The sequence below is a fragment of the Carassius carassius genome, chromosome 2 (assembly GCF_963082965.1).
Source record: "Carassius carassius chromosome 2, fCarCar2.1, whole genome shotgun sequence".
In the NCBI taxonomy this organism is placed as follows: domain Eukaryota; kingdom Metazoa; phylum Chordata; class Actinopteri; order Cypriniformes; family Cyprinidae; genus Carassius; species Carassius carassius.
This window is the reverse complement of record NC_081756.1, coordinates 7,552,986-7,567,481: the sequence shown is the minus strand read 5'-3', so window position 1 is coordinate 7,567,481 and position 14,496 is coordinate 7,552,986. Positions and strand designations below refer to the sequence as shown.

The following is a 14,496-nucleotide window of genomic DNA, read 5'->3' as shown; positions in this document are numbered from 1 at the left end:
GCGGGCAGCGCGAGCCTGCTTCCCATTCCCAATGAAACGGTCACTTCTCCAAGTCTGGAAGAGGAAAGCTAAACTCTCCGGAAAGCTAAACTTCCTGTGCGGATTACGCAGGGCAGACTGAGATGCCTCCTGTCTGGGTATCTGGGGTGGATATCTGCCCGGCGAAGTGTGGGAACTCCTACAGTCCTCCTGGGAATGTGGGACACTGGATAACAAGGGATCGGACACTGGTCTACAATGAACATTTCTAATCTTCTTAAGATGCTCTGCTTCGTTTTTCTAGCCCTTATGTCATGGAGAAGACTGTTAAAGCCATCCATCTCGAGGAAAAACTTACAAAAAATAAGTATATATCTAATGAAACCCAAATGGGCTATATTACCTTCTCATGTTTTTGGTCTTACGCCCTACCTTTCCCCTCACTAGATATCCTATTTCATATACATCATATTAGTGTTTCATGTTTACTTTAAAACACCTACACACACCCAAAGCAAACAAAACTTGTAGCATGTATCCACTTCATTTTAAAAGCAAAAGCCATTGTGCAAGACATCTGCTTCATAAGCTGCTGCAGGTAAATAAAAAGAATAACTAAGAATTGCCATAAACGGTGTAACTCTTTGCACTACAAACCAGTATGATTATGATAATGAAATAAAATAACGTCAACAAATACCAGTTTGAATGTCAAGCGGCATTACAGACACCGGAAGCCAAGTTATCAACTCTGCGCCCAGTCTCACGTTACAAATACAGTGGATACACACCCGTGACCCAGTGGCTTCTCTTGGATGTCCACATTCACCCTCCCCAACTGTTTGGATCAGCAGACATGTTCAACCTAAAGCTCTGCCAATTCCTCGCCCTCGCGGGAATTCTGGAACCTGGCCAATGTAAACCGTGAGTGGCTGTAACAGATGAGTCAGAACCTAACTTTTCTGCTGCTCTCTAAATGAAAATGGCTTTTACAAAGTGAGGGAGAGAGATGGAGCAAGAGAAAGATGGAATCGAGGAAAGTCTGGAGCAAGAACTAGCATGGAGACTATCACTTATAGATAAAGTAGAAAAAACAAGGCTAGGTTCACAATGGAATACTGGCTCACTGAATACAGAGCAGTACTGCCTGTATGTATATATATGTATATAAACAGTATGAACAGTAAGTGAAACGAGACATTACCCATCTAAGAAAATTATGTTGCAAGAACGTTTTTCTAACTTTCCCATTATGGTATGAAATTGTAATTTCAAAAATGTTCTTGGTTATTTCCAACATTAGAAAAATTGTTGAGTGTTCCATTTTATTATTTTGCAAATGTCACTTTTTTTGAATGTTCTGAAAATATTAACGCTAAAATCAAACGTTTCAGAAAAACACTCCATGAACCCTTTAGAACCTAAAGCTTAAATAGGCCGTTTTCACTCATTTTGTCTTTTTGAGTATAAAACAATGTGGTATCTTCAAGTGCAAGGTGTCGTTTTTTATTATTTATTTTTTTTTCAGAAAATTCTTGGCTTTCAGGAAATAACAGTTATTGTACATTATTGTTTGTGGGGAGTTAGTAAATAGAATTTAAATAGACAAGAAAAATTAACAACGGGAAGAAATTTTACTGCTTTTTATTTAGTAAAAATTAGAAAACCCATGAACGAAAGAATCTAAAGCATAACATTTTGAAACCATTATTAAAAACCTTGAAAACTTTGAATAAACTTTCTATTAATGTTACTGTAAGAACATTTGTTCACAACTTTAAAATAACCTTACCAGAACATTCTGAGAACGTTCCCTGTTAGCTGGGCATGAAGGTAGCATGTCACATACAATTGTTGTTTTGCATTTAATACACACACACACATACATATATGGTTGGCCAATCAAATAATGGGCCAAGAAAGCCATTAAGTTCACTTCCATTGAAATACGGATATAAACAGAAAGAAAATGCGCATATGCAGAGTCTGCACACTACATAATCCTGCAATAGTAACTGTATTCTAATCCAAACAACAGCAGGAACAGCAGTTTTTTTTTTCAGTCTAGACACGGCACTGATTCACTTCACTGTTAAATTTAAGATGATGTTTGACGTTTGAAGGATCAAAGGAGGTGAGAGGTGCTATGTAACTTCCATTATAACTGCATTGAAGATGAGTTCAGACAGGTGAGTCTTACACCGTGCTGACTATTAAAGATTGGTGTAAAATGAACAAACATGAAAAAAAAAAATATTTCCCTTGTCGGAATATAAGACTTTGTTGGATAAAAAGTTCCAAATTAAACATCAAACATGAGATAATTCTGTACATGGGTCTGAAACATAATTCACCGGAATCAAAAGTAATAGAGTGTCCATAAATGACATGTGGCTGTCAAAACTAGATCAGTCCCATTATAATCAATAGTACTGTCTGCGCTGGAAGCGTCTGTTGTGTCACGTTGCTCTTTTAGATGATGGACTCCTACAGTTGGCCTATTTCTATTTTTGATGCACTACAGAACTAATTTCGACATATGATTTTCTCCATGTCTGATACAAAATAGAAATACCAGACATTTTGAACTATTAATTTTAAGCTCATAAAGTCATAACCAGCCTGTGCTCTTATATTTTTTAAATATATTTTTATTTTGTGTTTGCTTGTTTCTAACCATATGTAGGCACAAGCTCCTGTACGGTAGGATTTTCATTGAATAGAAAACTGGATAGCAATTTTATTGATCACGTCTAGCATCAAACTATATTCCATGCCTCTGCAGAAACCCAACCTTCTAAGTATAATAGAAGTGATACTATTTTTCTGTGCCTGATAAGAAAATCCCTTTATGATGCATACATGACAATACTATCTGGATTTAGTCCTTATTTCCATAAACAAATTAAGCATGGCATACAACATGTCTTTTATAATTTACTGCTGCTTCCACTAAGAAACCACACCTGGATAAGCTATTTTGATAGTCTAGAAATAGATGCATTAGGCATTAAAAACAGCTACTTTTTTGGGGTCCTAGAAGCATCACTCTGTAAGGACTTGAATTGAACAACAGCACACATGACCTTCTAATACATGCAGAGCTGTTTGCAGGTAAATGTTTTCAACCTAAAAGAAAAAGCAATAACATGAGTAATTGTACGATTTCAGAAAAAAAGAGAGAAAAAAAAACTAGTTTGGGTTTCCATGCATCCTTTATTCCTTTATATGCAATACAATAACCACTGTGTTGCAATGAAGCAACAACCAACAGAAAGAACAATAATGTTCTTGCACACATTTAAGGCTTTAAATATACATTTAAAAAAAAAGAAACCTACACACAAAAGTGTCTGTACCAATAAGGGTTTTCTCTGCATCATATTTGCATACAGTGATTCCAGTGTCAATAAAAATCAAAGCTAAATACCATTTACTTCATATTTTACAGACCTATATATAGAGAGAGAAAGAGAGATAGAGAGGATGTACAATACGGTTATCTTACAAACCAGCATTAAAAGAGGTGTTAATATTAATCATTACTGAAAAAACATTGTAAAAATGTCAGTATCAAAAGCAATGACAGGCTAAGATGTGGTCAGTTTCTGCCATTCCTTAAAAAGAGTCAAGTCCCATAAGGTCAAGGAGCTTCATCTCCGAACATCGTCATACATGAACCGCCACTGCATAACCTTACAGTCAAGTTTACCAACAACAACTTCTGCCATGCGTTAAAAACACAATCAGATGATCGCACCTGTTTGGTAACAATCAACGTCCTTCATTAGCGTGGAAAACACTTCTGGTCATCCTGTTGTGTAATGCTATGGTGAAATGTCTACAAACAAAGGCCTTCATTTTCCATATGGGGGAAAAATAAAAACATTGAATGAATAATTTTCCTGGGTTTTGTGATTTGTCCGATGTTTGGAAAACCGAATGAACGTCAAAGTGGTGAGGAGGTGCGGTACCTTATTTATATCTAGCAAAGGTTCAGTTTTCACAGTGATTTTCCCATTAGAGTAGCAGCGAGCGGGAGTCCGGTGAAAATCTTCAAAATCCCATTTCCGAGAAATCATTGACAGGAATGTCGGAGCAAAATATCTAAAAACATAAGGCTTATTGTAAGGTCGATGCTAAAAGCAACGGAGAAAGCTTGAAATTTCACATTTTTAATATAACCCATGATTTGAACGATGTAGTGTTTGCGACTTAATGCCCTGACTGTTGTGTTGCGACAAAGCACCGTGTTTCACCACTGAAAAAAGACAATACGACTCTTCCTCACTGTATTCATAGTTCGTCTCATTATTTACGGTACAAGTCACTTCCACAGGTCTTCCAGTTTTAATTAGCCCAAGTTGCAATTATTTAGACTGGACAGCGCCCTTTACCACACAAACAAGTGTGCGTATGAACACTCCTAAACACACACACACACACACACACACACATAAACTGTCCATGTAAAATGTCAGTTACTGGTTTCTCTTGTACTAATCTACTTGAAACATAATAAAACGGAATGCCATGACATAATTACTTCCCAAAAAATATATATATAACCTGAAAATACCTGCACAATAAAAGTGCAGTTTAATTAACCCTTGAGGAGCATTTAAAGAAAAAGAAAAAAACAGGGAAAATCAAATCATCAAACACAACATTGAATGTGGTGCAAAATGTCAAAGTTTCTTCATCAAGTATAAAAGAATAGAAAGTGGTTCGAAATCATTGAAACACATTTCCCCCAGTAGGGATGAAAACACCCTGCTCCTAAATATCAAGAGAGAGACTTCAGCTTTTTTCGTCAGCAAGTGCAAGTACTGATGGCGTCCTCAGCCCTGGGTGAAAGGGGAACCCTACACAACACGAGTGAGTGTGTGTGCGCCTCGGCCTGCTGCGAGCCACGCGGCGTCTTCAGGAGGTAGCCAGCTCAAACGTGATGAACTGTTTGAGTCTCTCGAGATACTGAGCGTAAAGCTCGATGTCATTGTGCCCGGCGCCCTCCACCCACAGAGGCTCCACGGCGCGTGGGCATCGCTCATACATGGCCAAGCCGTGGGAGAAATCGATCACTTCGTCTTCTGTGCCATGGATGACCAGCACAGGAGACGCCACCTTTGACACCTTATCAATGCTGAAACATAAGAGACACAAATTATTTTTTTTGTATTTTATTGCATTACATAATAAAGCAGCTTCAAACTAAGAAAAAAGAGACTGTCTGGCACATAAAGCAACATTTAAAGGCATCAACAACTGTTTGTTTGTCTTTACATGCTGTTTAAGGAGAAATATGAAAAATGATCACTGATCTATATATATATATATATATATATGACTGGAACGCTCATCGCGTTCTAAACTACCAACGATCCGAAACTACCAACGATCCGATCCGCCATCTTACTAATCCCTACCAGCAGAGAGCACCATTGAGTTACATTCAAACCACTGCCCTAAAATAACTCGATTTGAAGCAAATCAGTCAAACGGGACTCGTTTTTATGTTACGTGTAATAAATTAATTTTTATTTCAGATGTTATTTGCAAGTGTTTATGGTCTTTTGGGGCAGGATAAGCGATATATTTAAATCGTTCAGGTGGGTGTGTCTGCTGCGCACTGACAACACAGGTAACGATCCAACACAAAATATACCTTACTTTATGAACATAATGATTCAGGAATTATTAAACATGAACGTATTAGTATCAGAAATGGATTTTAATATATTATAAGGAATAATACAATTATGTTGTTAATATTGCTCTATAATGAAATGAAAAGCTTAACTTACTATCTGGGAAATAAAGCTTTACGTCTTTAAATCCGTACTGTATATAGTCAGTTATTTCTCTGAATAAATTCAGATTTCAGAACGAACACTTTGTCGTTTGTTATATGTGTTGAGGTCGTGTCCGTCTGATGTTTATCATGTTCATGATGCTCACTACTGTAATGAACGTAGCTTTTTGATAAGTAGGGGAAATTCCTATTATTCATTTAAAAATAACCGTTTACATGCCTAGGGTGTTTGCATTGTAATAATGTACAGAGATACTTCATATTTATAAACGCTGACTTGTTAAGTGATGTTTTCTCATTAAAATCATACAAATTCCTATTAATTGTTTAAATCATTTATGTAAGTGTGCTCACCCCATTTTAAGAAAAAATTTGATTAGATTTCATATTGAAATATATATCGCAGAAAAATAAAATATTGCAATGTCATTTTTTCCCAATATCGTGCAGCCCTACTAGGGATTACCAATATGGCGGCACGGCGGCTTCACTTTAATGACGTCATGAGCAATCCAGTTCTATATTATAGATCAGTGAAAATGATGCTACAATAAACCAGCATGGAAACGTAGATTTCATGATTAAAATTCTGTGCATTCAAAGGAATTAGGTACTAGAATAATATTAGTAATAAATTAATAATTCTTAATTCCAATTTCAACGCTAATATGCTGAAGAACACTATTTTTTACTTAACTATTTAACTATATAAAAAAATAAAATGTACATACCAAGAATGATAACTATAAAAATAACTGTATTAGTGTCCACACTAGTGAACGATATCTTCTGTTTATTAGTCTGTTTATTCCAAGCGCATTCTTGTCTGCCGCTTTAAAGTCTCATGCTCATTATCGCAGGATTGACTCTGACTGGCTGTCAATGTTTTTAAGGTTCATAAGCTAAAAAAAAAACAAATATTGTTCTGAAAGTGATTCCACCGATATCGTTTCTCTGTGCCTTTAGCATTATAGCTGTGGTGTAGACTCCGTTATTCTTTAAAGGGGTCATATGATGCGATTTCAAGTTTTCCTCTCTCTTTGGAGTGTTACAAGCTGTTCATGAATAAATAAGATCCCTAAAGTCTCAAACCCAAAGAGATATTCTTTATAAAAGTTAAGAATCGTCCACTCCCCCCTAAAACGCCTTTTTTAAACATGCCCCCACGTCTACATCATTGTGTGGGAAGATTGCCATCATGTTGTGAAGACGCTGTGTGTACTTTGTTTGGTCTTTCAATGGAGGACAGTAACATTAACAGTTAAACCCAAATATTTAGATGTGTGCAGCGCATTTTATGGAGGACAGTTTCCTGAACTTGGGAATTTACTAAAATGCCGGTTGTTCTAACTCTGTCTGTAAGTACATTTTCCTATTTAAAGAATTTGTCATTGATGATTCAAACATGAGTTTTAAGCACTGTAGAGTAGCACTTGTTTGCCGTTTCTCCATGCAGACATGGTTTCATATTTACACAGCGCGCGCGATGCAACTCAATGCATAAAAACACAGTACAAGTTATTATAATCTGTAATTATGTCCCCACTGGATGCTACAAATGCCTGGTATGTAATGGGTTTTATTGGTTTTACCTCCTTGCGCCGGGAGACGACATCACAGTATGGTAAGGGACACAACAGGCCAATAAGAGCCCACCTCGCTTTTCAGACCGATGAGCTTTGTAAAAATCTACACATTTCAGAAAGGCAGGGCCATAGAGGAGATAATGTGTGCAATATGTTGAAAATAATGTTTTTTGAAACCTAAACCGCATAAACATTTCATTACACCAAATACACAAAATAATGTTCTTTTTAGCAACATCATATGACCCCTTTAATATTGAGAATGATTTTTAGAACTATATCTTTATCGTTATCTTTATAGTTATCGTATCAGGCTTCAAGTTTCAAAGAAATTAATACTTTTCAGCAAGAAAGCATTAAATTGATCAAAATTGGCAGTAAAAACATTTACAGTAAAAATTTGGCTGCACAATTAATCGAAATTAAAATCGCAAAGGCCATCGCAAATGGCTTTACTCACTAAATGCACATGACAATCGCGATTAATCGCTTTAGATGTAAAATGTACTTTATAATCTTTCTGTTCAAGACAATTAAAAAATATATATATTAAGCAGCACGTTTTTCAACAGATAATCAGATATGTTTCTTGAAATGCAAATCAGCATATCAGAATGATTTATGAAGAATCATGTGAAACTAAAGACTGGAGTAATGATGCTGAAAATACAGCTTTGCATTGCAATAATATTATATATATATATATATATATATATATATATATAAAATAGAAAACAGTCTTTTTAAATATCTCACTATATATTACTGTTCACATGTATTTCTGATCAAATAAATGCACAATGCTGTAATAAAATGGCAAATAAAGAAGTCTGTCTGGCAACACAAGACTATGCATGTGTTAATTTTTACACTCACAAAATGCGGTTTACACAGGAATGTCTTAATCAATGTACTGTCAATAGTCACATAATTGCAGTAAACGATTTATGATGGTGTTCATATGTTAATATCCATACCAGCTCCTCCATGGCTATGGCAGGCCTGCTAACTCGCACGTGATCCACACAGGACAGTCCAGAGGAGAGTCAAACAAGCATGCTAATTAATTTGTTGCTCAACATGCCTAATTGTTGCTTATTTTCCTCATTGGTGCACAGGCAATCAAATTTGAATAAGCGAAGAGATTAATGCATGACAGGCTGATGGAATAATTACACTGCCTATGAAGAAGAATGATGCAGTTATCCAAACACTAACCTAATAAACATGCATCATGAATTTCTAACCAACACATTCCAGTGGATGACTGACAAAGTGGAAATACTGTATTTTTTATCAGGCAACACACTGGGGAACGCTTTGTTAAAATGGATAGAGGAACTCTTGTTAAAAGAACCATTTTTCTTTCATTTCATTCATATCAGTCTAACCCCCTTTTAATTCCAATTTACTAAAAGTTTGGATTGGTCAAGTCAGGGGTTTTATCTTTTTTATTCCAATAAACTTCAGTTGTGTCACTGCTGTTAACTACAATAGGTTATTTGCTATTGCATGTCAGAGGCAGGTGGAACATTTCCATTCAATACTACATTAATGTGAAAACACCACTGTGAACAAGAGTCGTCATCAATATTTTTAGTCTGTGAAGAGAAACCGGCATATCTGCTATGACATGCTAACAAACATCGACTAAAAGCCACAAAACTGCGTTCTGATTTCATGATGTGTGTAAGAGAGCAGAACTGATATGGGGCTCTGGCTGACTTCATCTTCACCTGACTCATCTTTTTCTTAATAAAACCTGTACCACCTCAGCCACAACATTTTGGGAATAAATGCCACAACATTTTGGGAATAAAATTCGAGCAGTATCTAAGGTCATTTATTTTGGCCATAGTCAAAGTCACTTTCAACTGCATTTACATTACAAGGTTTTTAACTAAAAACCCAAATCTTTGCCGTTTTGGTCATTCATTTACTTGACAAATTCGAATCAAAATGGAAGCAGGCTGAATAAGGCATATAGGAATAAATACGTACACATGTTCATAGTGTTTCTCTACGAAACGACACTGCCAACTACTGGCCTGGCATGCATAATACTGCAGTGTCACAGATGTGTGTGAACGGGAATCATTTTGACAACATTTAGAAGAAAAATAAACCATGATTTTCTATAAAGCTGTTTTGAAACTTGACAACCGGTTTGCAAATGTTTCTTATTACAAATCTAAAAGAAATGCATAAAAAGTGAGAAACTAATCATCTCGCCACAAAAATGCTGGAAAATATGCAAATATGACCAAGTAACAGCACATTCAAAGAGAAGGTTCATGCACCTACTGAAAACACCAGATCATGAGCTGCTCACGTGTAACAAACAATGAATCCGTTTGCTCTATAACACACAAAGCAAAAGTACTTTAATTCAAATACATATTGTCTTGAAGTCAGAAAAAAGATAAATCAAGAAAGCCTAGCTGGTGCATTGATACTGTGGAAAATGCGTATTGAAACTTCAAAATCAACATGTATTGAAAAATCTATACACTACTGACTGGAAATCGGTTTAAAAAGATGCTCATGTTTCATTGGAGTTTAAGAGTTCATTTGAAGAAAGTTAAGACAACATGATCCATGTAGCAGTAAAGAGAAGGGAAGCAATATTGTAAGAGCAAATATGAGCTGAGACTCCGTCTCTCTGCTCCTCTTTACCCCTCGCCGGTCTCCAAGAGACCTTGACTGTAGGAGTCAGCCCTCGCCGCATTTTAATATTCAAACCTTGCCACACTGCAGCCAGCAAATCTACAGAGACAGGCGAGTCATTAAACTTTCATTCAGCCTGACTGTCCACTCACAACAGGCTTTGCGAACAACCACCAAATCTCACTCGCACACCCTCCAGAGTCCCTCGAGTCTGCTGGATCGGGAATCAGTGACTGGAAGAGAATCCTGGACTTGGCAACGGTGGCTTCCTAAACTCAGACCACCAGATGTCTGCCAGTCTTGTAATCTGAGGATTGTTCAGGGTGTTATGTTTTTTTGAAGGAGGAGTTCACACAGACAATGTTTTGAAATGCCCCCAGGTCAATCGTTTTTAATAAAAGTGGACGATTTTCACCGAGTGTGAGCACCAGCGACTGGAGATCAACAGTGTTGCAATGCGCTTGGCTGTTGACTCATACAGTTGAGTATGACTGCCAGCTAGCAACAGAGACCTCCAACGTTCAAACTGTGATCAGTGTGAACGCACCTTCAGCCAGGTACATGAAGCTGCATCTGTCGCACATCTCTCAGCACTAGCTGGGTTGACATAACAGGTTGTGGGAGAAAAACAGCGGTTTCTTTCCAAGACAGTTGAAAAAAACATCTGTACTTTGCTCTAACAACATTCAAATAACAGATGTGTCCGAGCCTCTTTCATCCCCCAGATGCACCATTTCTTAAAAAAAAAAAAAAAAAAAAAAAAAAAAAAAAAAAGTAAAGTTTGGGATTTTTTACTCACCCTTACGGTGCTCCAAACCCTTGTGTGGAGCACAAAAAGAGCATTTTGAAAAATGTTCACCCAGGTAAGTGACGTGACATTCAGCCAAGTATGGTGACCCATACTCAGAATTCATGCTCTGCTTTTAACCCATCTGAAGTGCACACACACAGAGCAGTGAACACACACTGTGAACACACACCTGGAGCAGTGGGCAGCCATTTATGCTGCGGCGCCCGGGGAGCAGTTGGGGGTTCGATGCCTTGCTAAAGGGCACCTAAGTCGTGGTATTGAGGGTGGAGAGAGAACTGTACATGCACTCCCCCCACCCACAATTCCTGCTGGACCGAGACTCGAACTCACAACTCACCTTCGATTGCGAGTCCAACTCTCTAACCATTAGGCCACGACTTCCCCCGTCATATGAGGTCATAGTGGAGCTGCACAATCCAAATAAAATTGGAATCATTCATACATATGAGACTAAGACTGAATATAATTTATTAATACAATATTTATGTATGCATTTATTTATTATTACTATTATAAAATATTTATTGTAAAGATATTTTGATATATAAAATCACAACGTTTGGCCAAACTGTTCAGCGCTATTGAACCAAGTACAGCAAAAATTGAATCTCTTTATAAAATACCAAATCAGAGAAACTGCAATTATATTTGTTCCCAAATCACTAAATAAACTTATTTTTAATAATAATAATAATACTTTATAGTGACCAAATGTCAAGCTAAAAAAAGAAACACTAAAAAAAAAAAACACCATGAAAGTTTTAAGATTCATGCATAAGTATTCTGAAGCCGTACTACAACTTTTTGTGAGGACCAGACCTAGATTTTCTGTGAATAATGAGCTAAATATTTGTCTAATACTCACAAAAACCATCATGTGACATTGGGAGACTGCAAAAAAAAAAAAAAAACTACTTTTAAGGTGCTTTTATGTAGTTTTGTTGTTCTTTTCAGGTTTGGACTAGGTCACTTTGAACCATCATTTATGGAAAGAGTTGCAAGAAGTTTCCTCAAATTTTCCTTTTGAGCTCCGTGAAAAAAAAAATTAGGGCGAGTAAAGGTTTTGTTGATGAAATGTCATGCCTCAGAGTTTGACCTTAGCACTATCACAAGCTTTATCTGGGTGTTAAGCAAAAAACTATTTACTTGAAGCTTCATTCCCAATTTTGAATCCACCCACTCCAACATTTCACATTTTATTAAGGAGAACGAACGACATGTTAAACCATAATGCTTCTGACAAATTGCAAGCCAGCGTCAAGACAGCTAGCTCATTAACACCTCCCGTCAGCTGGCTATGTGTTCATTAGGGGTTTTCGACGGGGCCGGCTGGTAAGATATTAGAACACCGAGACGGTTCAATCTCTCATGACTACAGCCTCTCATTATGAAACCCTGACAGAGCTGACGGAGTAGGAGAGAATCAGGCCTCCAAGACTCCCATTCATCACCCAAAAGAGAGTGAAAAAAAGAACATCTGCCTTCAAGAGAGAATCACTTTGATTACAATGAAACGCGCCCCCAACAATCACTAATTTCACCTGGTCTGGAGTAGAGAAAGAGAGAGAGTGAAACGAGATGGAGGTTTCCGTCAGTCTCATTCAGCCGACGCATTCTTAAGCCTCAACCGCATTCTGTCGAAGAGCGCCGGCTGTAATCTTCCCATTATAGCCCTTAATCTTGCAATTTGATCTTGTCGCAATTTAATTAGATTTAAATATGAGGTCGGATAAAACCAGATCAGTGATTAAAAGACGTCCCAGACGTCTTTTACTGGCGGTCACTGACGTGACGCCGGTCACTGGCGTCTAATCGCGTTTAATCCAGAAATCCGTATTCTGTTTTCCGATTCAGACCCAACTTTACCGAGGCTTGACTTCAATGCCTTTTAAAGAACGACGTGGATATTTTATTATTAGTTTAACCTCCTTCTGTTCCTTCCCTCTTAAAGTGCAGCTCAAGAAAGTCTTTCATGAATGGTTTTAAACTCCGGGATTGAAGAACTGTGACCTCTGTCAGCATCTCAAAGAAGATTTAACGATTAAACCCAGGAGTATTGTCAACATTGTCAACTCCTTAGAGGTGTTACCCATAAACCTTTTATGATGCCTCTTAAGGGCGAAATCTGATCACCGTTGAAATGTAGGGAAAAAAAAAAAAAAAGGAAAAACAGTGAAACCAAAGTCAGTTCACTTGGTATACACTTTAAATATTTCACCTGAATGAAAATAACAGGCAGAAAATATTAGCAAAAATATTAAAGGACAATGTAATCGGTTTTATTTTTACCTAAATGTATATGTATTTTTTTTTCTTCTGTATTCCATTATCCCCTTTCTGGATTCAGTTTTAAAGGTTAAATTAAAATGTAATAATCCAAAAATATATCTAATTAGCTGAAATAGTGAATTTGACAATTTACACAATGATTTATTATTATAACAAAAATATAATGTTTAGGGCCTTATTAAATTAGTTGTATTTCTTAAATTCAGTTTTATTTTATTTTTTATGTTTTAATGATTCTGGATTCCATTTGAATGGTTTAGTTAAATATGAATAAAAAATAAACGTGTCAACTGAATTCATAAAACTTTTAATAACTTTTTTTTTAACAATAATTTAAAACTTTTCTGGGTTTATGATTTAACACAAATGTATTCTCAAAAAGAGTGGTAATCAAATGAAGGCATGGAGTTTTAAACATTTTATAAAGCTTTTAAAAAGTAAACCAAATGAAAATTTACCAATTTTTGATGCGTGTTGCACATCAGATGTTCAATGTTAAAATTAAATTAAGAACAAAATGTGTCAAGTTCCATGACATTCCGCATTATACTTTAAATATAATTTTTAAAGACCGGTTTAGGGAATCTGTCAATTTTTTCTGCATCACCAAAATCATAGAGCCCTAAAATAGTAACTTGTTTGACATGGAGAGAAAGCAGCTTGCACTTGAGATGATCATCTACTTAAATGTAAGCACCAGCTAATGGTGACATCTTGTCAGAAAGGGCTCACAATTACAACTGATGAGGTAGGGTTGTGCAAAAAATCGAATGCGATTTTCATGCGCATCTTGTCAGTAAAGGCACTCCTGTGATTAGTAGTATATCTCCAGCACGTGCGTTCAGATCAGGATTGCTAGGTTTTCAAAACAAAAGCTGCTCAATTACTTATCAAAACTAGCCCAATCGCGTTTCATTCTGGGCGATAAAATAACAATTTTTAAACATCACGTAATTTGTATTTGGGGCGCCTCGACCCGCGGACTTGAAAAACAACCGCAGACTTGGCAACACTTGGCACTTTTCAATGCCATTGGTTTTACTAATAACTGAAATGTGAGGCTTTATGTGAGAGTTTCTCTCATTGATTTGTTTTTAAGTGGTTTGTCTCCTCATATGGTCTCTGCCAAAACATTTAATATTAAAAGCAAGAAGCCACTGAGAATTGTCTAACGACTCCTGCCTGTGCATCATCCACTTGCTATGATGATTTTGATAACTCTAAAATAGCAACCTCACTGAGTCACATATTTTGATTGTCTGATTGTAAATGTTTTGGAGACATATTAAATGAAGCTGCATATGAAAACAGCAGCTTGGGAATAAGAGTGACAGAAAATACATTATTAGAAG

General features: G+C 36.6%; 1 protein-coding gene across 1 annotated transcript in view; it reads right to left on the bottom strand.

Annotated features, from left to right (window-relative positions):
• Window positions 1–3,175: 3,175 nt before the first annotated feature.
• Window positions 3,176–14,496, bottom strand: part of LOC132101375 (alpha/beta hydrolase domain-containing protein 17C-like) — a 21,862-nt gene continuing 10,541 nt past the window's right edge. Inside the window, exon 2 of the mRNA XM_059506300.1 lies at window positions 3,176–5,122. Within this exon, the coding sequence (XP_059362283.1) occupies window positions 4,903–5,122 (220 nt within the window). The 3' untranslated portion in view covers window positions 3,176–4,902. The remainder of the gene's footprint in view (window positions 5,123–14,496) is intronic.